This window comes from Patella vulgata, chromosome 2 (genome assembly GCF_932274485.2).
Source record: "Patella vulgata chromosome 2, xgPatVulg1.2, whole genome shotgun sequence".
In the NCBI taxonomy this organism is placed as follows: domain Eukaryota; kingdom Metazoa; phylum Mollusca; class Gastropoda; family Patellidae; genus Patella; species Patella vulgata.
In genome coordinates, this window is record NC_065880.2 from 76,616,767 (window position 1) to 76,641,643 (window position 24,877).

At 35.7% G+C, this 24,877-nt stretch overlaps 1 protein-coding gene and 1 long non-coding RNA gene across 3 annotated transcripts; both read left to right on the plus strand.

The window, feature by feature from the left end:
• The first annotated feature begins 3,505 nt into the window (after positions 1-3,505).
• Positions 3,506-24,689, plus strand: LOC126811657 (uncharacterized). 2 transcript variants are annotated; one of them, XM_050537464.2, is made up of 5 exons: positions 3,506-3,711; positions 19,875-20,210; positions 20,888-21,199; positions 22,463-22,547; positions 22,923-24,689. In XM_050537464.2, the coding sequence occupies exons 1-5, from the start codon at positions 3,666-3,668 to the stop codon at positions 23,707-23,709; spliced, it is 1,566 nt and encodes a 521-aa protein (XP_050393421.1). In that variant the 5' UTR covers positions 3,506-3,665; the 3' UTR covers positions 23,710-24,689. The 2 variants fall into 2 exon arrangements, with proteins under 2 accessions (XP_050393421.1, XP_050393420.1); XM_050537463.2 differs by lacking the exon at positions 3,506-3,711 and adding an exon at positions 17,284-17,408.
• On the plus strand, positions 10,582-12,181 carry LOC130010953 (uncharacterized). The gene is made up of 2 exons (XR_008786251.1): positions 10,582-10,668; positions 11,621-12,181. It is a non-coding gene; the product is annotated as an uncharacterized LOC130010953 (long non-coding RNA).
• Positions 24,690-24,877: the final 188 nt, after the last annotated feature.

The following is a 24,877-nucleotide window of genomic DNA, read 5'->3' on the forward strand; positions in this document are numbered from 1 at the left end:
GAATCTGTATACAATCAGTTTCATTTCAAACTAAGATATTTTTAATGACGAGGAAATAACAATTAACAGACAAATACAGTCCACTATAAAGCCATGATCAAATCAAATTAATCATTGTAGAATATCAAGCACTTGGCACACAGTCTAATACAACTATCTTGCCGTTTGCATTATACACAACCCAGTGGTCTAACGTGAATACTGTTGAATAATGATATATGATTTTTACCTAACACGTTGCATTACATACCTTATATTTAAAGTAGCTAAGTCTCTAACTCAGTATCTTTCAAAGTCTTACACGTTGAAAACACGAATTATTTGTCAATTTAAATCAACATTGATGTTATGATCTTACCGGGAAAAGATGTGCTTCTGATATCCAATATTTAAAACAAAATAAACATTTTACCATTGGTAACGTCAAAAGGTAACGTCATATTCTAATCTGGAGAGCATACGCAATAAATACTATCGTGTAGACTGGAATAACCAGACGCTAGAGATTGTCATTCGATTGAGACTTCTGGCGTAATTCGCCGAACCTAACTGATTATAAATTACAGTAAAATCAGAAACGATTGAATGTAAATCAGTTTATATACATTCATATTACATTATTATATGCGTTGCGGCCCATTTGTGTCAATGTTTAGGTCCAATTTAAGTAAAAGGAATCCCTTGCAAGCTACAATATTGTAAACAATGAATTTTTAATAGGAATGTCAGTCTAAAATGGTTCAATGAAGACGGCAGAAGTATGTGAATCACTTGCAAACTACATTATTGTGAAAGTTGAATCTCTAATAGGGAGAGAGAGAGAGAAATGGGATTTAACAACCACTCGACACAAACTAGGTCATTTCGGGACTAACATATGGGTTAATTTTATTTCAATAATTCGCATGCGCGTAGGGGTCTTTAGCAGTGGGGGGAAACCGGAGGACCCGGGGAAAACCCACGAGGTTGGACAGGCGACCCTACTCCTTGTCACGTACAACCGGGGATTCGAAACCACGCCAGTCGACTCAATGACAGACTTTATAATACAGCGCGCGCACGCTAACCATTCAGCCATCCAACCCCCTTCAATGGCTACAGGTTTTTTAATATTAATACTGTTTAAATTAATTATACAGAAGCTATAGACTATTTCTAATATCATTTATGATTCTGTATTTCCAAATGATTGACTATACATATTGTGGACTGGCATTTGAGTGGATTCTCGTAATGTTCTCCTTAAACATACCTTAAGCCAGAGCTAAATCTGCCCATTGCAGGTCTTTCATTAAGTCTGCAATGTTATATAAACTATTAATTAAACATTTATTAACATGAAAAGACCATGACCAACTCTCGATGCCATCTTAGGAGTCGGATTTTCACAGGATTTGAATCCAATCTGCTGCTCAACGCTCATGGATGATTTAAATAAAAAAAACAGATAATCGAGACTATGTTATTATCGTACCGACTTTAGTAATGATGATCGAGGCTAGGCCTAAAATTCGGTCGCTAATATCTCGGTTCAGTTTGAAGCAATTTGACTGAAATATTCAGCATATTCCCTTTACATTATCTAGTTTTCTAGTTTTTAACTATTATAGTGAGAACTGCCATCTCTTTATCTAATCTGCCATAATTCTCCTATAAAAGAACTCGGTGACATTTCATTAATATTATAATAGAATTATTATAAAACTAATCTTTACTAAATCGTGATAAGCCAAGGTAGATACTACCATTGGTTATCAGGGTCGAGATATAAAGACAAACATTGTAATGGTTATTTATTTCTCTCTGATATCGCTTTATTGTTGAGAGAGAGAGAGTGAGAGAGAGAGAGAGATGCGATTTAACGTCCACTCGACGCAAACTAGGTCATTTTTGGACTAACACATGGTTCAATTTTATTTCAATAATTCGCTTGGGCCTAGGGGCTTTTAGCAGTGGGGGGGGGGAACCGGAGGACCCGGTGAAAACCCATGAGGTTGGACATGCGACCCCACTCCTTGTCACGTAAACCGGGGAATCGAAACCACGCCAGTTGACTCAATGACAGGCCTTATGATACAGCGCGCACGTGCTAACCATTCGGCCAACCAACCACCCGTTGCTGAATATGCATATCACTATACTATCGAAGCCTATAACTACCATTCATAATTTCTACTTTTCGCCTCTTCAAAATTCTAATAGTCTAAGCTCCGTTACTTACACTATATGGCAATTGTTTACATAACCCTATTACGGCACTATAAATAAAAGTTATTTTTTTAGCCAATCAATTTCAGGATTGAAGTTTTCAAAACTTTCATTTGAGAAATTTGTAGGTTTGTAAGAGTTTCACAAACTTTGTAGATGAACACAATACTATGGTGGCTGAAAGCGTCCATTTAGATCGGCGGGTTTCTAGATACAACGCGAGAATCGCCGTTAAGCCAGCACGACGATGAAGGCGCCGATCGGCGACTTTTTCGTCGTACTAGCTTAACGGCGACTCTCGCCTCGGAAGTTTATAGTTAGTTACATGCGCAATGGCTACATTTTACTTCTTGTATATAAAATCAGAATGGAGGAGATTTTGGATGAGTTTGGGCTGTCGAGCCATATCAACATTTTCAGTGACACTAGGGCAAATTAAAATTGATGAGTGTTACAGACACGTGTACTTTCAAAACATGTTTAGTTACACTGAAATTAGATTTAAATATTTCCCCATTGATTTAATGTTAATTCTCGTATCTTAGACCGGCTCTAACTTTTTCCCAAAGTTTCGTTGGGTAGAACGCTTTCTGCCACAGATGGAGCAACATGTGGCAAACTCTTGCACAAAAGCATGTATGAGGTTCACCATGAAAAACTTGAAATACACAAGCTGGAAGTAGAGACAAGTAAACATGCAATTTTCGGCCCTACATTTCAACCTAACCGACCTCTCAAAATCATGAATATTCACCAAAACCTGGCAGACAATCTATTTTCAATCCCCTTTCTTCGATTCTACACCAAAAATCGCCATGCAAAAGGGGGGAAAAGGGAAGGGAGAGAAAGACTAAAAATAACTTTCGCCCTACATTGGTGGGCGACGGCGTAGAAATATTTGGTGATCTGTGTGCGTAAAATGTAGCCATTGCGCATGTAACTAACTATAAACTTCCGAGGCGACAGTCGCCGTTAAGCCAGAGCGACGAAAAAGTCGCCGATTTTTTCGGCGACTTTTTCGTCGCGTGGCTTAACGGCGACTCTCGTGTTGTGAAAGTCGCGGGTCGCCGTTAAGCTAGTACGACGAAAAAGTCGCCGATCGGCGCCTTTTTCGTCGTGCTGGCTTAACGGCGACTCTCGCGTTGTATCTAGAAACCCGCCGATCTAAATGGACGCTTTCAGCCACCATACAATAGTATGCTTTGATAAAATAATAAAAGTATTCCTACTTTAACACTACGTTATCTGTTCATTCCATAGTGTGTAATTTACTTCCTAGTTGATAAGACGTGTTTAACTCAAACGATAAAAAACAGGTTGTTATGCATGAACAGTTCACGATAGCATACATGTATAGTTGAAGTCATGTAAATGTGTAACATGCTATATATTTGAGCCATTATTAATTTATTTTGCTATGTAATCTACAAATTGAATTTGTTGCAGAATCACGGAATATGAACACCATATTTGCTGTATTTCTTCTGCTACCAATGACTGCAGGTTTGTTAATATTTAAACTGTTTATATTGATTATACAGAAGGGGTTACAGGTTTGTTTTTGTATAAAAAAATAAGACTAGAGGCTATGATATACAAAGGAAATATTGATGATTATGTATGTCAAATGATCGACCATATATATTGTGGGTTGGTATTAACGTGGATACTCTTATTTTATTAATATTATAGTAAAAGTCCTTTAAAACAAGCCAACAGTGGGGCTGATAATCCCCCGTCATAACCAATACTTATCCCTCGCCACTGAACATCCCGAATAGTGCCGAATCGAAATTAATAACGATTGAATTTTAACATTTGTACAACCCTTAGTTTTGAGAGAGAAAGTTATGTTAAATTGAAATTCCATCGACCTATGCCGTCTGTGCGTTATGTAGTAAGCCTGTCGCTGTTTTATTTTGGACGAACAGAAATGCTAGCCATTTTAAAAAAAAATAAAAATAAACAAATCCGATTGGGTACATATTAGCGTGGATTAAGCGGTGAGAAATTTGATATTTTAGCGATAATTGCAGATGACGCAAAGTTATATACTTTTAAAAATATTACCCCAGTTTACATCTTCAAATGTACATTGTGTCGTCGTATATTTCAATTACATGATAAACAATGTCAACTCAATGAAGTTTAGATACATTTGATATTTATCAATCTGATTACAATACAGATCTATATTTCGTTTCGTTTTTGCATACTTTCGATAGCCTACACTACATGAAGATCTGACCGGTTGTAGTTTGAGGTAGCGTCAGAGTTCATACCAGCGGCTTTTGACCCTATGACGTCAGACATTAATTAATCAATCAACGTTGACGTTTCTAGTGGTTTACTCACAGTTCCGTGTATCGAACGCCAAGAACTCGCCGTAACAATAACATGCCGTTTCATTGGCTAATCCCTCACATTAACCAGAACGCGGCTTATATTAAAACTCTTCCAGATCCTAGTGTTGTGAAGACAAGTAAAACGAAATTTCCAACTATAAAAAACGAAACGAAATATGATCTGTGTTTTAATCGATTGGATATTTATAGTTGCATTATTTACACACTGATATGCTCACTCGCGACATCGGACAGAAAATATAACTAACAATGCAAGTAAACATTATTATTACAATAATGTACGAAAAATAAAAGAATTAAGATAGTGCAACCAAATAACCACACGAAGAACCCCGAATGCATGAGTCACTTATACGAATGTAATATTCCCGGTTGACTCACTCAATTGAGCACGCAGTTGCGACACCAAACGACCTCATAATGATGATTGCTGAGTGGAAGTGTCACAATTCTAAATCTGTTCGATGTTTCTGCTAAACATGCAAAGTGTAAATGAAGAGGACTAATTTAGAAAGTACACGACTAGAAGTTCGAAGTTAACCCATTAACGAATTGTGAAGTTTGAATGTAATATACCGCAACAGTTACGCTAATGGGTAAAATCGAATTCATTGAAAAGAAGTGTTTTTCGAACACATTCAGTAACCAGGATAGGAAACTGAAATCCTTTGGAAATTATGTGTACAGTGCTCATTATAAACATGTCTAAAGGGATGTATAGGTTTTTAAAGTTAAAGAAACTAAAATGATGACGCATTATGACAAAGGTCATGAGGAAAACCCAGAGTATTCTCGGTACTTCACAAATATTAAGAAAGTATGGGAGAGCCATACCGAGTGTACTAATATACTATCCCGAAGAGCAACAACCCTAATATACAACAACCCTATCGCCCTTCCTGCGAATTAGTATAAGATAGTTATCTTCCAAAGAGCCCTTTATATGATATTTTGTGAATCTCCCTTTCTAATCAAGCCAGAATAATCTCTGTTAATATTCATTAATCAGTCTTGAATCCTATTAATTGTTGAATATGGATATTAACAGTTTAAGCTCTGCTACTTTGTAATATTATTGCATAACACCCATTGTTTATGTATTTACTATACATAATAGCAACCCATTTAAGAATTTGGATTTTCAAACGTTGTATTTGAGATATATTTGTAAGATTCAATATAGAATGTTTTCATAAATTAATAACAATATTGCTATTTTAATATTATCTGTCTATTCTATATGTATAATTTACTTTCTGGTTGATATGACATGTGTAGCCCAAACGATAAAAGTTGGCAGATATGAACAGTACACGATTACATATCTGTATATTTGAAGTCACGTAGGCTTTTTGGTTTGCACATATAATAGGGTATGCGTATTATTATAATGTGTTACAGGCTATACATTTGAGTGAGTACTTTTAAAGATACAGTATGTAAGATTTAGATAAAGAGCTGGTAGTTCTTGCAATAGTAGGGAGGGCCGTGTAGCGGAAATGTGTTTCTAAGCAATCTAGAAATTTTGGCTGCAGGCCTATGTTACAATTTCAATTATTCGATGGCATCGAGAGTTGATTGTGGTCTTGTCACGTTAATAAATATCTAATTAATAATTTATATAACAATAGTCCTGAAGGCAAATTGGGCTCTTGAATAATCTTTAAACTTTCTGGTATGTAAATAAAACTAATCTTTACTAATCGTGATAAGCCAAGGCAGATACCACCATTGGTTATCAATCACTGAACTCGGTGACATTTCATTAACATTATACTAGAACTATTATAAAACTAATATTTACTAAATCGTGATAAGCCAAGACAGATACCGCCATTAGTTATCAGTCACGGGACCGAGATACAAATACAAAATATGATTAATTATTTGTCTGTGATATCGCCTTTTGGTGGAAGCTTACTTTCAAAAAACGTTTAACTCTTGTGGTAAAGCAACTTTTACATAAACTCCGCAAAACTTGCGACACATATTACAGTCACTGGGATAGGTTGATATTCTAAAACATACATGATAACAGAACGAAATAATATAATATCAAGTAGTAGTGGACCAACATTAAAATCATTAATAACCGCAAATGGGAGAACACAACTAACACATTTTGGAATTCAATATGGCGGCCACCAGGGCGGTTCATTTTTTGGGGATCCATTTTTTATGATCTTTGGATATTATATTACCCCCGTGCAAAGTTGCATGCTCTACTCAGGAAGTGAACGATTCTAGTGGAAATCATTCCTTAGCCTATCTACTAGTAAGAGTATAAAATTGTTGCATGTAATGAAATATGAAGTTGTATATCCATAAAGTTGTGTTTTTATGAACCTTTAAATTACATATTAATGGTGGATCAATATATTTCTTTCCTGATTTCTTCGCGATTAGCTGTTTAAAATCTGTCTCTTTAACAGGAAAAATCAGTTCTGCTTGTAGTGGACCACGTGACGATGAAAGATCTCAGCACAAACTATCTTGTAAAGAAGGAGAAAGGATTAATATTATTTCCGGTCAATATGGTTTTAGATCTTCATCGTGTAGCAATTACTGTTATTATTTGTCTAAATATTGTGATTGTCTTCTTGACTTTAACCGTACAGTTAAATCAAATCTTGTGGATTCGTGTGATGGGAATGAGACGTGCATCTTTCAAACACCCAAGCCATACATTAATGTTTGCCACAAAGTCGTTAATAACATGCACATTGGTGAACATTACAACAGATCTTATGATAATTATACATACTCAAAGATACGGTATCGATGTTTGACAGGTAATGTTATATTTTATAAATTAGAATAAAGTAATAATACCTAACAGTTAGGTTGATTCCAACACACAAATAAACATAATGTTGTAGTGTCGGTTACCAAATGTGCAAATCTATAAATCATATACGTGTAAACCACTTCAGTTCCCGTTCATAATCTTCAGTTACTCTATTAAAATGATTTTCAGTCACAATTGCATTACCAACCAGACGAACAACCACTACCATAGAACGAGGAACACACGTTGTTACACAACCTGCATACCCGGTTAACATTACAATAAAGTCGACAAATCAAGACAATTCTAGACATCAACCATCCATGGAATCTTATACAGATAATAATAAATCTGGAACAACTGAAACTGTTAATCATAATCAAGATACAGCAGGTAATTTATCAATCGTCATATCCAATTGATCCTTTTCTGATTAATAGTTTTAATACAATAGTTTGTTTCTATGTTGACGTGTGTGGTATAAAGTGTTCTAAAGATAATGAAACTCTGCATTATACGGGACATGCGTCACTGTCTGTTCCCAAAATTGGCCTCAATGTTAGAAGCCGAAGCTTATGTGTAGAAGGAAATCTTTGGTTCAAATTTTTTGGGTAACAGTAATAGTAATATGACCCTAGAATTAATATTGACCTAGATATTGCCTTTTGAATCAGGGTTATCATTCGCATGTTTCGAAACTACTATTGTATGGAAGACCAAACAGCTCTTTATTCAGTGTTTTTAGGCATTATTTCTTAATTCATAGTCCTTAATTCTTACTTCTTCATTTGTTGTCGTATTTCGACATTTGTATACTAAAATTAACATTTGTAAAATCACCGGATATAATGAAGCGCTATAGAATATGAATTATAATAATAATAATAAAGATAAAATTTATTTTAGAAAAACCAAAAATTAGCCTACATTTACATTGCTTCAGAAAAATACAACAATAACAAACCTGGGACAAAAAATTTCTAAATACAAATCTCCAAATACAAATCTTGCAAAAACATTTCTCCAAAAAGAACTTTTTATGTCGATTAATAATCCACCACCAGATTTTCAATATCTTTTAAGAACGTGTTTTGTGTGCTTAACAATTGTGCATCAATACTGGATATTCCTTTATGATTCGCGATCAAAACCACGGAAAATCCAAGATTTGTAACGTGTTAATATATTTACACTTTTCGCCCATTTGAAGGAATTCGCTTCCAATAATTTGTAATCACACCTTGTTAGAGCAATCGCATGACAACGCTGAAAAATCGAGACTTAGAATTGTTATAGTTTCAAAACTTACGAATGGTAACCCCATTCTAGCTCAATTAGAAAGGAAGTTCCTGTATCCCAAAGCCTCAACCAATAACATTGTTTATTTCCGTTTAGCTTAAGCATAGTATTGTATATAATGCTAGGTTCCCACTATCTCGATTCGGGCTACGATTGTAATCGTGGTTTTAATCGTGGAGTATTAGTGGGGATCGTCCCAGCACTTACATATTTTGGTCAGTCGTCGCAATCGTTTTGATCGTATCGAAACGTATCAATAAGGACAGTCTTATCGTAACGCATCGCACGACAGTGGGGACCCAGCTTTAGAAGGAGACTTATTTTGTCCCAAAAAATGTGACGGGCAGACGGCAGTGTGAAGTTGAATCCTTTTTCGTTATTCGTTATTCGTTATTCACCAATAACGAATAACGAGGTGACTTGCCTCGTTATTGGCGAATAATGAGGTACCTCGTTATTCGTTATTCAACTTTCTATTCGGGATTCCAATATGCAGCTAGCCATGACTAGAATGATGGATGCCAAGTATCCCCCAGTAGTATAAAACACAGCAAAACGACCTTTAGACGAAAAACAATCCACATTGTTATTCAAGCAGCGAATAACGAGCTGTTTGTTATTCAAGTGGTGAATAACGAATAACGATTAACGAGCTGTTTGTTATTCGTTTTTCACCTCGTTATTCGGGATTAACTTATAAGGTGTTCATGTATCTTTAATGAAAATATTTCAGGATTTAATTCTTAACGATCATTAGACAACAATAGAATAATGGATTGCAAAGTATCCCCTAGCAGTAGAAAACATATTAAATGACGTATAGTCGGTAAATAAACCAGATTGTTATTCAAGCGGTGAATAACGAACAACGAATAACGAGCTGTTTGTTATTCGTTATTCACCTCGTTATTCGGGATTCACATGTGAAGGTGTTCATGTATCTTTAATGAGGATATTTCAGGATTTAATTCTAAACGGTCACTAGACAACAATAGAATAATGGATTGCAAAGCATCCCCTAGCAATAGAAAACATATTAAATGACGTATAGTCGGTAAATAGACCAGATTGTTATTCAAGCGGTGAATAACGAATAACAAGCTGTTTGTTATTCGTTATTCATCTCGTTATTCGGGATTCACATATGAAGGTGTTCATGTATCTTTAATGAAGATATTTCAGGATTTAATTCTAAACGATCACTAGATAACAGTAGAATAATGGATTGCAAAGTATCACCTAGCAGTAGAAAACATATTAAACGACGTATAGTCGGTAAATAAACCAGATTGTTATTCAAGCGGTGAATCACGAATAACAATCCATTATTCTATTGTTGTCCAATGATCGTTTAGAATTAAATCCTGAAATATCTTCATTAAAGATACATGAACACCTTGATATGTGAATCCCGAATAACGAGGTGAATAACGAATAACAAACAGCTCGTTATTCGTTATTCGTTATTCACCGCTTGAATAACAATCTGATTTATTTACCGACTTACTGTCTTAAACACTACAACTTATCTGCGATATCACCCTGGGTGGAAGCAGACGTTAAACACCATGAAAAACAACTTGAGACGTAGTAGTTAGGTTGATTCCAATACACAAATAAATATTATATTGTAGTGTCATTTATTGGATGTGGACGTCTATAAATTATTAAAATTATGTCCGTTTACTTCTGTATAAAGTGAGCATGTTCTAGTTAATTGTCAGTTTAAGTTAGTTATATACTGATTTCCCATTCAACATATTATTCTTTATTATGAATCTATTCAAAAGGTAATCACTCCGTAAACCCAACTAAATAGATATCAAGGTGGCAAATGGTAGCTTTGGGGGTTGCACTAGGTGTTGCTTTGTGTTGTATATTCCACTGTTATTGATGATTATATTGATATATATGTTTTATAGATACTGGTGTTATTGCTGGAAGCGTCGTAGGTTCTATTCTTCTGGTCATATTAGTTATCATTGTTGTTGTCGTCATATTAAAACGGTAAGCTTGATATCGTTATAAGTAGGTAAATATTTAAAACCATCTTGTACCCAAAATCAAATTTAGTTTTCTGGTCAAAATCACTCAGATTTTCGGGGTCGAAAGTCTTGTCAACCACTTATTAAAATTCACTTCTCCTTAACATCGATTGTTAAAAATCGCGTGGTTAACTTTGTGGTAAATTATGTTACGTTTCTGTCAACACTAAACACTAAACTCCGGCGTAGAATACATCTCTGTCATATATAAGTTATCTAAAATCCAAAATTCCTCGTCTATTTGACTTGATCTTTTCACAATTTGATTGCGTTAAGCGGTTAAGGTATGGTCTACTACAATGGCATTTGCCAAAGCTTCAATGTCTCCAGAATGCTTCTGCTCAACCCAACACTTGAACAAGGAAAAGGATCCCGGATAACATTAATTCATCATATATGTAATACTCATTGGTTACCCAAATTAACTCATCAAATATTTAAAATTATGTAATAAACTTTAAAAGCACTCGATAATCAATCACCATAATAGACCCAAGATCTACTTACACCATTTGAATCTAGTAGGACATTTCACTGAACAAGTCGTTATTAGTTTTTTTGGCTGTCAAACTCCAGCAGACAAAAAGATCGTTTCATATTGCAGCACACTATCTCTGGAATTATTTACCTCTTAGAAATTAAGGAATGAAAAAACCTGGAGAAACTACACGGGGTTGGACAGGCGGCCTTATTCCTTGTCACGTACAAGCCGGGAATCGAAACCACGCCACTTGACTCAATGACAGACCTTATAATAGGCTTATATTAAAGGTGCACGCGTTAACCTTTTGTCCTCCCAACCCCTCTCACATCCAATTGACGAAAATAAACAATACCAGAATCCACAGAATCCACATATAGCGAATAAATAATATGCAAATTAGGTGTTTATATAAACAATATGTATATTTCAGAAAGAAGGGCATATGTTACAAAGAAGATGGTATCTCCAACACAGTGTACGAAACACCGACTGGTTTCAACAACGACGCCTCGCCCTACACCGATTTAACAGTGAGTAACCACAGTGGAAATGGAGACCAGCCTAAATATGAAAATGTCTTCCGTTTAGATTAGCAAGATCATGGTGATGCAACGGATCAAAGTACTTTGTCCCTGTCCATGTGTATTACATCTACTATAATTGGTTTACAGTGATTGGCAATAATAAACTGCAAATGCTTTGACTGTACTAAAGAAGCCCGACATACGTCATGCAGTGTGCTTTATGGGACATTTGGTGGGACAGCGGCGCTACGATCTACTTTTATATCGAATTCTATATGCTAAGGGTTCCATGCCAGTGGTCGTGCTTTCGATTCTCCACATGAGCATTCTGTCGTATTTGATCTACATGCAAATATGTGATATGTTGTGTGATCGTTCGTATATCTGGGGAGGCCTAGATTGTTGTTCTGTCATGTGGTGTTTCATGTTTAAATTTTTTGCCTGTGGACTTGGTAGTTTCAAATTGCGTTTCACGTCCTCTGTCATTATTCATACTGGACTTAGTGGTGACGAATTGACGTTGTGGTGACGAATTGACGTTTGGCTTCCTCTGTAAATATTCATACTGAAATGATTATCGTTATTCAGTCCATTCCAAATGTGTATATAACGAGTCATATTGTGTACGGTGTATTCACATATGTAATCTAAGGTCAACACAGAACTAAGTCAGTTTTTAAAACGAAACGAAATGGGGTTTTGATGCCCTCCTTCTCTGCACCGACTGGGCTAATGAATAAATGGAGTTAGCCCTGCCTGCTTAATCATTGAACTCAGTCAAAATATCCACCTTATGAACATCTACATCAAGTTTAAATATTCTACTTCAAGTAAAAGCAGGGATTTTATGTTCCAAAGCCTTGACAAATTAAATTGCTTATCGATACATAGCCTAATCAGACACTTCTTATCATCGAACTTAGTCAATAATATTAATATAATCACTCTCTACTCGGAGTTTCATCGCTCTCACCCAGTTAGAACCAAAGTTATCGTGTTCCAAGGTCTTAACCAATCTAATTGCTTATCTGGAAAATGCGCATGAAGTTCACCTAATAGACACCTACGCCAAGTTTGAACATTCTACTTCAGTTTGAAGGCGGGTAATTGTGTTCATAAGTCTCGACCAGTCAGATAAAAATCTCTACTTTGCCTAAGCAGAAAATGCTCAGCTTCGTACTGCTTGCCCTGGGCCTAAAATACTAATTACCCCCACCCACCCAACCCCGATATACATTGTCCGTCAATTTTACAGCACCCCTGAGAACAATTCCCCCCCCCCCTCGTTGCTCTGAGCTAGTTACGGCCCTGCAAACATAAAGACGTGGATATCCTTGGCGTTTTAATAGACAGTAATTTATCTTTTATTCCACAGGTTGCTGACTTATGTAAGAAATGTTATTTTCATTTAAGAAACCTCAGTAACGCCAGGCCCTATCTAATTCAGAATTCAGCTGCACCCCTAGCCCGATTCCCAATTCTTACCCGTATAGACTACTGCAACGGCCTTCTTGGAAATCTTCCACCATGACGTCTTTAGAACTCTACTGCCAGGGTGGGGATCAAATCACCTAGATCCAACTACATTACACCAGCTACATCTAACGGATGTTCTGCCCAAATATGCATGCAATTTATTTCCTCGTTGATAGACTTGTTTAACTAAAACAATGAAAAACAACATGATGTCATAAATGAACATAACTGTATATTTGAAGTCACGTGCGCCGTTTGGTTTGTTGCAATATCAAGTAAAATGGAAAGAATATTTGCTGTTTTTCGTCTGCTACCAATGGCTACAGGTTTGTTAATATTAATACTGTTTAAAGATACATTATGACAGATTAGATAACGAGTTGGCAGTTCTCACTATAATATTTAAAAAACTAGATAATGTAAAGGCAATTTGCTTAAAATTTCATTCAAATTGATCCACTAAGCGATTGAAATTTCCGCCTAGTCTCGATCATCATCACTAAAGTCAGTACGATAAACAGTATAGTCTCGATTATCCATTTAATCGTTAAATCGTGAAGGAAAAAAAAAGAGAGAGAAATGGGGTTTAACGTCCACTCGACACAAACTAGGTCATTTCGGGACTAACATATGGTTCAATTTTATTTCCATAATTCGCTTGCGCGTAGGGGTCTTTAGCTGTGGTAGGAAACCGAAGGACCCAGAGACAACCCACAAAGTTGGACAGGCAACCTTACTCCTTGTCACGTAAATCGTGTAGGAAAGTTATGCAGTAAATCGGCTCATAATCCACTAAAGGTCGTAGGCTAGCGATGCCATCTATAGTTGATTATGGTCTGGATAGGGTAATTAATGATTAATTGATCAATTAGATAACATTTCAGGCCTAAAGAAAGAGCTGCATTAGACAGATTTAGCTCTTGCATAATGTATGTTTAAATTAATTATACGTACAGAAGCTATAGAATATTTCTAATATTATTTATGATTCTGTATTTCCAAATGATTGACCATACATGTTGGTATTTGAGTGGAATCTTGTAGTGTTCTACTTAAACATACATTAAGAAAGAGCTAAATATGCATATTGCAGGCCTAAAGACTGCAATGTTATATAAACTATTAATTAAACGTTTATTAACATGAAGAGACCATAATCAACTCTCGATGCCATCTTATGAGTCGGATTTTCTCAGGATTTGAATCCAATCTGCTGCTCAACGCTCATCCATGATTAAATAAAAAAATAGATAATCGAGACTATGATTTTATCGTACCGACTTAGTAATGATGAACGAGGCTGAGCCTAAAATTCAGTCGCTAATATCTCGGTTCAGTGTGAAGCGATTTGACTGAAATTTTCAGCATATTCCCTTTACATTGTCTAGTTTTCTAGTTTTAACTATTATAATGAGAACTGACAGCTCTTTATCTAATCTTCCATAATGCCCCTTTAAAAGAATTCGGTGACATTTCATTAATATTATACTAGAACTATTATAAACCTAATATTTACTAAATCGTGATAAGCCAAGTCAGATACCACTACTGGTTATCAGGGCCTAGATATAAAGACAAACAGAGAGAGAGAGAGAGAGATGGGGTTGAATTCTGTTACGAATATACTACGATCTCCATGAATGATGTCGATAAAACTACGAACAGTTTACAATATTCCGCACTTTTCGTGGACATTCGACATATTCGTGGGTTCCTAAATGCTATATAAAAAAACACCGTTCACCGCCGAACCCGTCCTCTGCACAATCTATGTTCAAGAAGGTGAAGAGAACCCCCAGAAAAAAGAGAAGACCCAAACGCTGGTGGGTTCGATCGTGGCTGACAATAATATAGTATGGGTTTTTTTTATTAATTAATAACAATATTGGTACTTTAACCCTACGTTATCTGTTTATTATATATGTGTAATTTACATTCTGGTTGTCATACATGAACCGTACGAAATATCGTACAATTTTCTATACTTATAATAACAGGGGTATGTATATTGTTATAATGTGTTATGGACTAAAAATTCGAGGCAGTATTATTAATATGAAATGAAATGAAATGGGGTTTAACTGTTCGACTCCAAACTGGACTGATGAAGACGGGCATACGCCATACAGTGTGAGGGAAATTTTGTCCGGACAGCGGCACTACGGCCTACTCTTATATCGATCTTTTACGTGCACGCCAATGTGTACACGGGACCTCGGTTTTACGTCCCATCCGAACGACTAGACAGCTCTCCTTGTCAGGACCTCCGTCCTGCATCACTGACAAGGGGAAACCACGCCGAAAAATCGGGATGAACTTTCTCGGCTAATGCAGGGATCGAACACCCGACCTCCAGGCTAGCGAGTCAGCGTCTTACCCACTTAGCCACGTGATCCCCCGAATGGTTAACACGCGCGCGCTGTATCATACGGTCTGTCATTGAGTCAACTGTCGGGGTTTCGATTCCCCGGTTGTACGTGGCAAGGAGTAGTGTCTTGGGTTTTCTCCGGGTCCTCCGGTTTCCCCCCACAGCTAAAGACCCCTACCCACAAGCGAATTATTGAAATAAAATTGAACCATGTGTTAGTCCCGAAATGACCTAGTTTGTGTCGAGTGGACGTTAAACCCCATTTATCTCTCTCTGTTCAGGACCATAAATTCGAGTCAGTATTATTAATACGCTCGTGTTTTGCTGTGTAATAAACAAATTGAATTTGTCCCAGTGTTAAACTATAGTTGCTGTGTTTCTTCTGCTACCAATGACGACAGGTTTGTTAATTGTTAAAATGTTGTAAATAAGCTATGGACTATTTCCCATAACATAAAAAGATATGACACGTGGAATATGTCTAAATGAAATCTAAGTGTAATTTATCTTCTAAATATAGTTCTTTGTATGATATTTTGTGAATCTCCATTTTCCTACGTATTATTGAAGTGCCTCCCACTTATTAAAGTTTATATTTACAGTCTGTTATATATAGCAGAGTTAAATCAACAAAGCAGCTGATTTGGTAAAAAGAAATCAATTCGGTAAGTGATTACAGATTAATAAAAAGAACTTTAAATCATTTGAAAAGCTTTTTTGTCAATATCTCGTATTAAAACCACTTAAATTAAGTGAATGAGAAACATTTATATTAAGGCCACGATACGTCTTTTCAAGCCAAAGTACATTATTTCCTTTAATCATTCTATTAAATACTAATTGTTGAATATGAATATTAATTTAGATATTCTTAAAGTTTAAGCTCTGCTACTTTGTAATGATCTTTTAAACTCTACTACCTTGTTTAAATAACACATATTATTTATTTGTAGGATAAAGCACGAGATTGAGGTTATGCTGGGGAAAGAAAGACTGAAGAAAATAACCCGAGAGAAAGAAAAACCGAGGCCGGTAGGACGAGGTTTTCCTGTTGAGGGTTTTTTCTGAAGTCTTTTTTTCCCAGCATAACCGAAGTCGAGGACTTTATCTTGCTTATAAACCGTCTGTTTACATGTACGCACAATGGGAATATCCAAGAATTCACGCAAGAAAAACCTTATATCATGTTTTGTTATGGAAAAAAACCTACCCTGGAAGAATAACCTGTTACAGGTTTAAAGAAAAACTTTCAAAAGAATAACCCCAAATTTCCCTGTATATATCCAAAACCTTTCAGACCGCAAGTTATTCTGGGCATATAATATACCCCAAAGATCAAAGAGATTTACCGTTACAGGTTTATAATATTCGATAGCGTCACTTACTATACACAGAAGTTATCTTGGTAGCATCAACAATTAGAGTTTTCAAACGTTATATTTGAGAAATGTGTAGCCGGTTTGTAAGCGATTCAATATGTTTCTAGATGACAATAATATGTTATATTTTTATAAAGTAATAAAAATATTTCTCCCTTAACATTACGTCATCTGTTTATTCTATATTATGTGTAATATACTTCCTGGTTGATAGATGGGTGTAACTCAAACTATGCACAAACAGGTTGTCATACATGAACAGTAACATAACATATCTGTATATTTGAAGTCATGTGACCCTTTGTGTTTGGAAATAGAATAGGTATGTTTATTAGTATAATATGTTACAGGGGATAAATTCGAGTCAGTATTATTAACATTGTGCTATGTTATATACAAATTGAATTTGTTTCAGAAGCAAGACAATGAAAACAACACTTGTCGTGTTTCTTCTGCTACCTATGACTACAGGTTCGTACATATAACTAATACTATTTATATTGAATATACAGAAGCTATGGAGAGTATAATTGTTTAGATAATACGCTACGATTTACAAAGTAAATATAGATGATTATGTATATCTCAAACGATCGATCATATATTGTATTGTGGGTTGGTATTTGGGTGGATACCCTTTAACATATTCAGATGAACTCATTGACAATTTCAGAAATATTAAACACGAATTTTTAAAAACAAATTCATTCTTTGTCAAGTGGACCAACCGCTTACAACGTTAAGAATATTATGAAAACCATGTTACAGTTCATATATTCTTTTGTAAAATTACGTAGTAATAAATATTGACTGAGATATGGCCTTCTGAATCGGCCGTGTTACCTTTCGCATGTTTCGAAATTACTATTCTATTACTCGATTTTGGTGCTTTGGTTGTATTCCATTTAGTACGACAATATTCTTTAAATTTAGGAATTTGGAAGAGCTTTATATGTCGATTAATAATCCAATACCAGATTTTCAAAACACCATGTATGGATGCAATAAGTGCCAAAAGTCATTACTTATGAGAAAAAAGTCAAAATTCCGGAACAATGCAGGAATTTTACTACAGTATAATAGACATATTTGAAGCCATATCATTGTCGTTTTTGTCTGGAATATTAGCTTTGAAAATCAACCCACATCGCAAGACAGCTAATACATCTGCATTTTAAATGGTAACCTTGCATCGGAACCCTCCATAATATGTATATTTTTTTTTATTTGAGGGGTATGCTATTTGTACACGCGGCTATCTATGGTGAAAAGTCCATCTTTGATATCTTACTTCTTATTTTCTTATATTTTCAATAATTATGATTTTTCTCATTTTTTGCTGATTTGAATGGATTGGTTATAATACTTTCAATTGTCTGATCATCATGAAACAATATCTCTTAAGAAGGTTTTGGTGTACATAATAATTATAGATCAATACTGGACATTCGTTTATGATTCAGGTTAATACACTTACACTTTGCAATCACACTTTGTAATTAGAGCAAGCTCATGAAGACGCCGAATACTAAAATCGAGATTTAGAACAGTGGTTTCAAAACTTGCGAATGACTGACAACCCCATAATGTAGCATAATTAGAAGGAACGTTCTTGTAACCCAAGCCATCGACCAATGACATTGTTTATTTCCACTTAGTCTAAGTTATTTTTGAATTGCACTGAATCATTTGCCTAAGTATACACGAAGTTTAGACATTAGAGACTTTTGGAAAGCGGATTTTTCCCATCCGTATCCCGTATCCGTATCGTATATGTGATACGTTGCGTCAATGTAGTTTTAGAGTTTGGGCAGATTTTAGCGATTTTTGGTTTCACTAATGTATCATTTCAGAAAGTTTAGCCCATAGATCAACCAGTATGCAGACAGGCTGGAAAAATATGAAAATTCCGAGAAAAACCCATCAATATTAATGATTAAATTGCAGTCGTTATCACTGTTAAAATCTCATCAAATATACACCTTCGTGTTCCGGGATACACATAGATTCATAAAAACGCTATGATGCAACATTTCAGCGTCTAAAAGTAGCAAAAAAGACGGTAAAAAGACGACGGTGTTATACGGACCATTTCCGTATGAAAGCCGTTCCATACGTGCTGCCGTATCCGTGTGCCGTATCACGTATGAGAAATACACAGACATAGATGACGTCACACGCAAAATCCATACGGATACGCCATACGGACCAGGAAATTACGCTTGCCAAAAGTCTCTATTATTAGAAGCAGACGTATTGTGATATCCTTATATACGTGATACCGCCTAAAGCCATCGTGTCGAAATTGCATATAATTATAACACATACATCATTTCGTTTAGTTCCACTGACTAAATATTGTACCAAACATTATCTGGAATATCTTATCGGACTCTTGTGGCATTACAAATCCATAAATGACTGCTAATGGCGATAATGACTTATTTTTGGGGCGTGAGGCTGAATTCTCTAGCAATTAACATAAATTTTGAAGCCGACAAAAGCTAACGGCATTTTTAAACGTTGAAGCAAGTTAATTCCATTGACAATCTTTCAAACATATTTATATTTTTAAAATATCAAACAACACAACCTATATTTTAAGACGAACCAAGATGTAATATCCCCGTTCAATTTCAAACTGATCCAATCACATTATGATTTCCAATGTGGTGGAATTAATTAACCCTTTCAGGAACAGACATACCAAAACCATTTTTTAAAACCAAATCTCTATTTTATCCCTTAAAAACATAAAACTATATATGTGACATGCACACGGGGGCATGCTAGTGCTTTTAACACAAAATTGATGGTGTATATTCTAGACTTGAAATTTTTCCGCTGTAATATGTATATAAATACTCTTTTCATTACAATCAATATTTATTTACCTGATGGGTCGAGGATAAAAGTTTAATTCAATCTCTTTAACAGGATTGAGAAGTTATGCTTGTAGTGGAACGAATGATCAGCACAAACTATCTTGTGAAGAAAATAAAAGGATTAATATTGTGCATGGTCGATATGGCTTTAGAAATTATGACTGCGGGAGTTATTGCATTCATTATTTGGATTATTGTGATTGTCGTCTTGACTTTAACAGTACAGTCGAATCGAATCTTATGGATTTGTGTAATGGGAAGAAGACATGCCGCTTTCGACTACTAAAATCATATTATGAAAGTGAAAGTTGCTACAAAATAATTTACTATAAAAGAAAATACTATAATTTGTATAGATATTCCTACATAGAGTATCAATGTTTGACAGGTAATGTACAACTTTGTTATAAAGAGATAACGGGAGAAATGGGGTACAAAGTCCACTCCAGATAAACTATGTCATTTTGGGACTAACGTATGGTTCAATTTTATTTCAATAATTCATAGGGGTCTTTATCTATGGGAGGAAACCTAGAAAATATAATGATTATACATATTCTTAAATACTGTATGGATATTTGGCAGGTATTGTTTAACTTTGGTATATATTAATTAAAATAACAATAATATTAACTTGTGATCTGGAGTGTCGCGCCTCTAGCTTCAGCTGGCCGATCACCTCTGGTTTGTGGTCGTAGTATCACCCCCTAGAGGGAGGGCATGTGACTTGGAGATGGGTGGGGGGAGGGGCTTCTTAACCGGGTAATCCGGGTACTCTGGTTTCCTCCCACGGAAAAGATCCTAGTGCATGCGCTAAGATAATGAAAATCAATAAAAATGATAAATTTTCTGGGATATCACCCTCGGTACAAGAGGACGTTAAACACCACGAACAACAACATCATACCTAATAGTTAGGTTGATTCCAAAATACAAATAAATATTATGTTGTAGTTTCAGTTACTGGATGTGAACATCTATGAATTATGTGAACAACTAAAATTATCTTTGTATGACTGTTTAGTTCCTAGCACAGCCATAATCTGTATTCTAATGTTTTTTCAGTCACAACTACCTTACCAACCATAAAAACAAGCACTACAAGAGAACAAGGCACAACTACCTTACCAACCAGAAGAACAACCACTAAAAGAGAACAAGACATAACTACCTTACCAGCCAGAAGAACAATCACTACCAGAGAACAAGACACGCGTCGGGTATTTACGGATACAACTACAATAGAGTCGACTAAACTAGACAATTCCAAACCTGCAAACTCCACGGATAAAGATAGATCTGGAAGAACGGAAGGTGTTTTATATACTACAGAAATAAACAGTGCTAAGGCTATTAATTATAATCAACATACAACAGGTAATTTATGAATTCCCATATCAAATTGTCTAATTCCTGATATACAGTTTCAATACAACAGTTTGTTATAAGGTATGATTAACTGTGTGGTAGTAGGATTTCTAAAATAAATGAAACTCTGCCATATATTGGACGCCAGTCACTATATCTGTTCCTAAACTGTCCCACCAGAGGTAACTGTTGGGTGGGGTTCTAGCGGATCTAGAAGCTGTGAACGACGCGGGGGGGGGGGGTAAATCTTAACTGTAGTTTAAATCATGCTTCTGTTCCATGTTGTGGGGTCTCAATGTTGCGTCATGGCATTTTAAGGAATCTGAACCATTCGGTCATGGGGGGGGGGGGGGGCGTGTCTACGTGTCACCCCCAGGACATGTTCCTGAAGCAACGACTGCTAGTTTTACAACATCTGAACGTTGCTAGATTACTTCACTTATTCTCGAACTTATAGCTACGTTATCTACAGACACGTGAACAGTAGCGTTCAATTATAGGTTGTAGCATAGCGATCCCCACAGAAACCGTGACATTGAACGAACCTTGAACTTTGCAACTCGATTATTACAGGTAGACATTTTAGCTTGAAAGCGCGAGGCTTGGTATTCGCGACGATCGCAGAATCTGATAGGCTCACAAGCTGGGCTTGTACCCAATCGAAATTAGTGCCGAAATATGCAGGGTATTACGTGAAGGCCGTGATAAGACGTACGTAGTTAAAGCGAGATGAGGTCTTCTATTGAAGATGTCCCCGGGACGAGAAAGTTCTATTGAATATCGTTATGCCCTAGAGTGTGTATATAGTAGCCTACAGGCGCGTAGAGAATAGAGTACGGTTACCATCAAATCGTGTTTCAATCGTAGTGTCTAGTCGGAATGTGTAGTATATTATGTAGTTATATATCCTTTGGCTACTCGAAAGTTCACCAACGTGACATAACAGATCATGAGATAACGGATAAACAATTTAATTCCCCACTTCTGTGTTGGTTTGTAGAAATCAACTTCGTCCCCCACTGTCATAATTCAACATAGAAATTTGTATACTTTTTTTATGGTGTGAACGCCATGTGTTTAGTATTACAGCAAGTGTGATGTCCACCTAAATATGCAATTCTTTCTTTCTCGCACACAGTACTAAAAGCTAGTGATTGCCACTTGACAGCATGGTTCTTTATTTTTTACAAGGCACGTTTATTACCCCACCGCTAAGTATTATACTACAAGTGTTCGGTGCTGATTTATGGTGTAATTATATATGTTTTGTAGATAAGGCTGTTATTGCTGGAAGCGTCGTAGGATGTATTCTTCTGGTCATATTAGTTACCATTGTTGTTGTTTTCATATTCAAAAGGTAAGGTTTATATTTTAGTCATTCACTATTAAAGGTTGGTCAGACATAATATAAGATAAATTGATGTGCCATTAAGTGGCCCAATCCTAGAAATTTTATTCTACTTTTAAAATCGTCGATAACAAAGTCACTGTACAATTAGCCAACGATTGACTTACATTTTTGTAATCTATGTAACTATATTTTTCGTCTTTAGAAAATGTATTACCGGTTTCCTCTCTTGCATTACTTAATTACACGAAACGCGATTACAGATTATCAATAGCGAAAATTTTACCATGGTAGTTACAATCTATTTAACCAATTTTGACAAGATGTATTAACCTTGGAAATCTGACCTGTGTTTGTTACAGACTTATTTTATATTTATTGCAGGAAAACAATTGGAGCTTTTATTGACAGTCGCTTCAAAGACAGTCCAAGAGTATCGAATCCAGTATACAAAGAACCAAGCGATGGCTACAATAATATTGTTTTAAAGAACGATAATTCTCCATCTGTTAATGTGGTTAAATCGGACGATTATAATCAATTGCATGATATCAAGAACGATAACTCAATGACAACCAGTAACACGTACAACCACCTGGGGCTAACGATGGGTGATTACAACCATTTACATACTAATAACAACAGTCTTCGTGTGGATGAACAGTCGGGGGCAGCATATAATCATCTTGGTATGGTGAATAATAAGACACGGAATTCAGATTACAATCATCTGAACGGTATAGCGGGTCATAAAAGCGTTTCAGAAAAAGTTCACTATGCTAACTACAACCATCTTGGTGACGTAAAGAGTGAGATTCCAAAGGCTTATTATAACCACCTAGACGAAAACAAGAAGATTTCCAATGACGGCTACAGCTATATAGAAGGCATAAGCAACGAGAAGACTAGTGATGACTACCACCATCTTGGTAATGTAACCGAACACATGTTAAATGAAGACGATTACAACCATATTGGTGACAAAAAGCACGACGCCATTGTAGAGTACGAACTAGCTCATAATGGCGATTTACATGTCCGGACAGAACAAGCAGCAGAGGATGTCCAGTACGAGACAGCTGACGATGAAAGGGGAGATTACTCCAATCTTTCTGAACACCAATCTAACTATGAAAATTTTCCCATTTCGGGTCATCAAACATGTGGGTAATATCATAACTTATGATCGTACAATAACTACCGGTACCTAACATGATAGTATTATTATTCTGTATTAAAATACAGATGTGACGTCATCCATTTATGTTGGCGTACCATTATTTCAAATAATCGTACGGGCAATGTTCCAAGTGTAACTAGTTAAAATATTGAACCCGAGTGACGTGCAAAGCACGTGCAAGTGTCTGTATTTTAAGTTGTTTAATGGTCTCGAGCTTAAGACATTGAGTAATATATTGTAAAAACACTAGGGCCTCACGGCCCTTTTGTTGTTACAATATATTACTTAATTATAATGTCTCGTTCTCGACCATTAAACAATACTTATTTTAGGGTTTGAATAGATTAAGTGATGGATAATTTAATGTAAAACTGGATAATTGAGACTTTGTATATAATTGTCCTAACGTTAGTAATGACGATCGGGGCTAGCCTAAAACTGAATCGCTAATATCTCGGTTCAGAGAGAAGACATTTAATGACTGAAATTTTCAGCATATTCTATTTTCATTATCTATTTGTGTTAACTATTATAGCGAGAACTGTCATGATCAGCTCTTTATCTTATCTTGCCCAATCCCCCTATAAGATATAAAATGCTTTATTATATAAGATATATATAGTCTATTTTTATAGACATTTATCGATAACATGGATGTTTGTTTTAACATGTTGAAGTTATAGTTTGTTTATTGTAGAAATGTATGTTAATTTCACAATTTTATGCAATTTTGATGACAATATATTTTTATATCCAAAAGATCTCGGATGAATTCGATTTTGGCGCGTTTTGGATCGTAGCTTCTTGGATTATACCCTCTGATTCTACGAAAATTTACGTTTTTAACTTGTTGACCCTCTAACGGTAACAATTTTGATCCTAATTAGATAAAACTTAAAGGATCTAAAGCGCTAATATTTGGGACCTACAAATTGACACAAATGGGTCGCAACGTATATAATAATGTAATATGAATGTAAATAAACTGATTTACATTCAATCGTTTCCCTTTTTACTCTAATTTCAAAGCAGTTATGTTCGGCGAAATACGCCAGAAGTCTCAATCGAATGGCAATCTCTAGCGACTGGTTATTCCAGTCTACACCGATAGTATTTATTGCGCATGCTCTCCAGATAAGAACATAGCGTCTACATTTGA

Bases quoted from the DNA above. Each gene is read 5' to 3' on its own strand.
- LOC126811657 (XM_050537464.2), top strand. From the start codon at position 3,666: ATGAACACCATATTTGCTGTATTTCTTCTGCTACCAATGACTGCAG. The intron at 3,712-19,874 runs GTTTGTTAATAT...TCTCTTTAACAG, and splicing joins TCTGCTACCAATGACTGCAG to GATTGAGAAGTTATGCTTGT. The intron at 22,548-22,922 runs GTAAGGTTTATA...TATTTATTGCAG, and splicing joins GTTGTTTTCATATTCAAAAG to GAAAACAATTGGAGCTTTTA.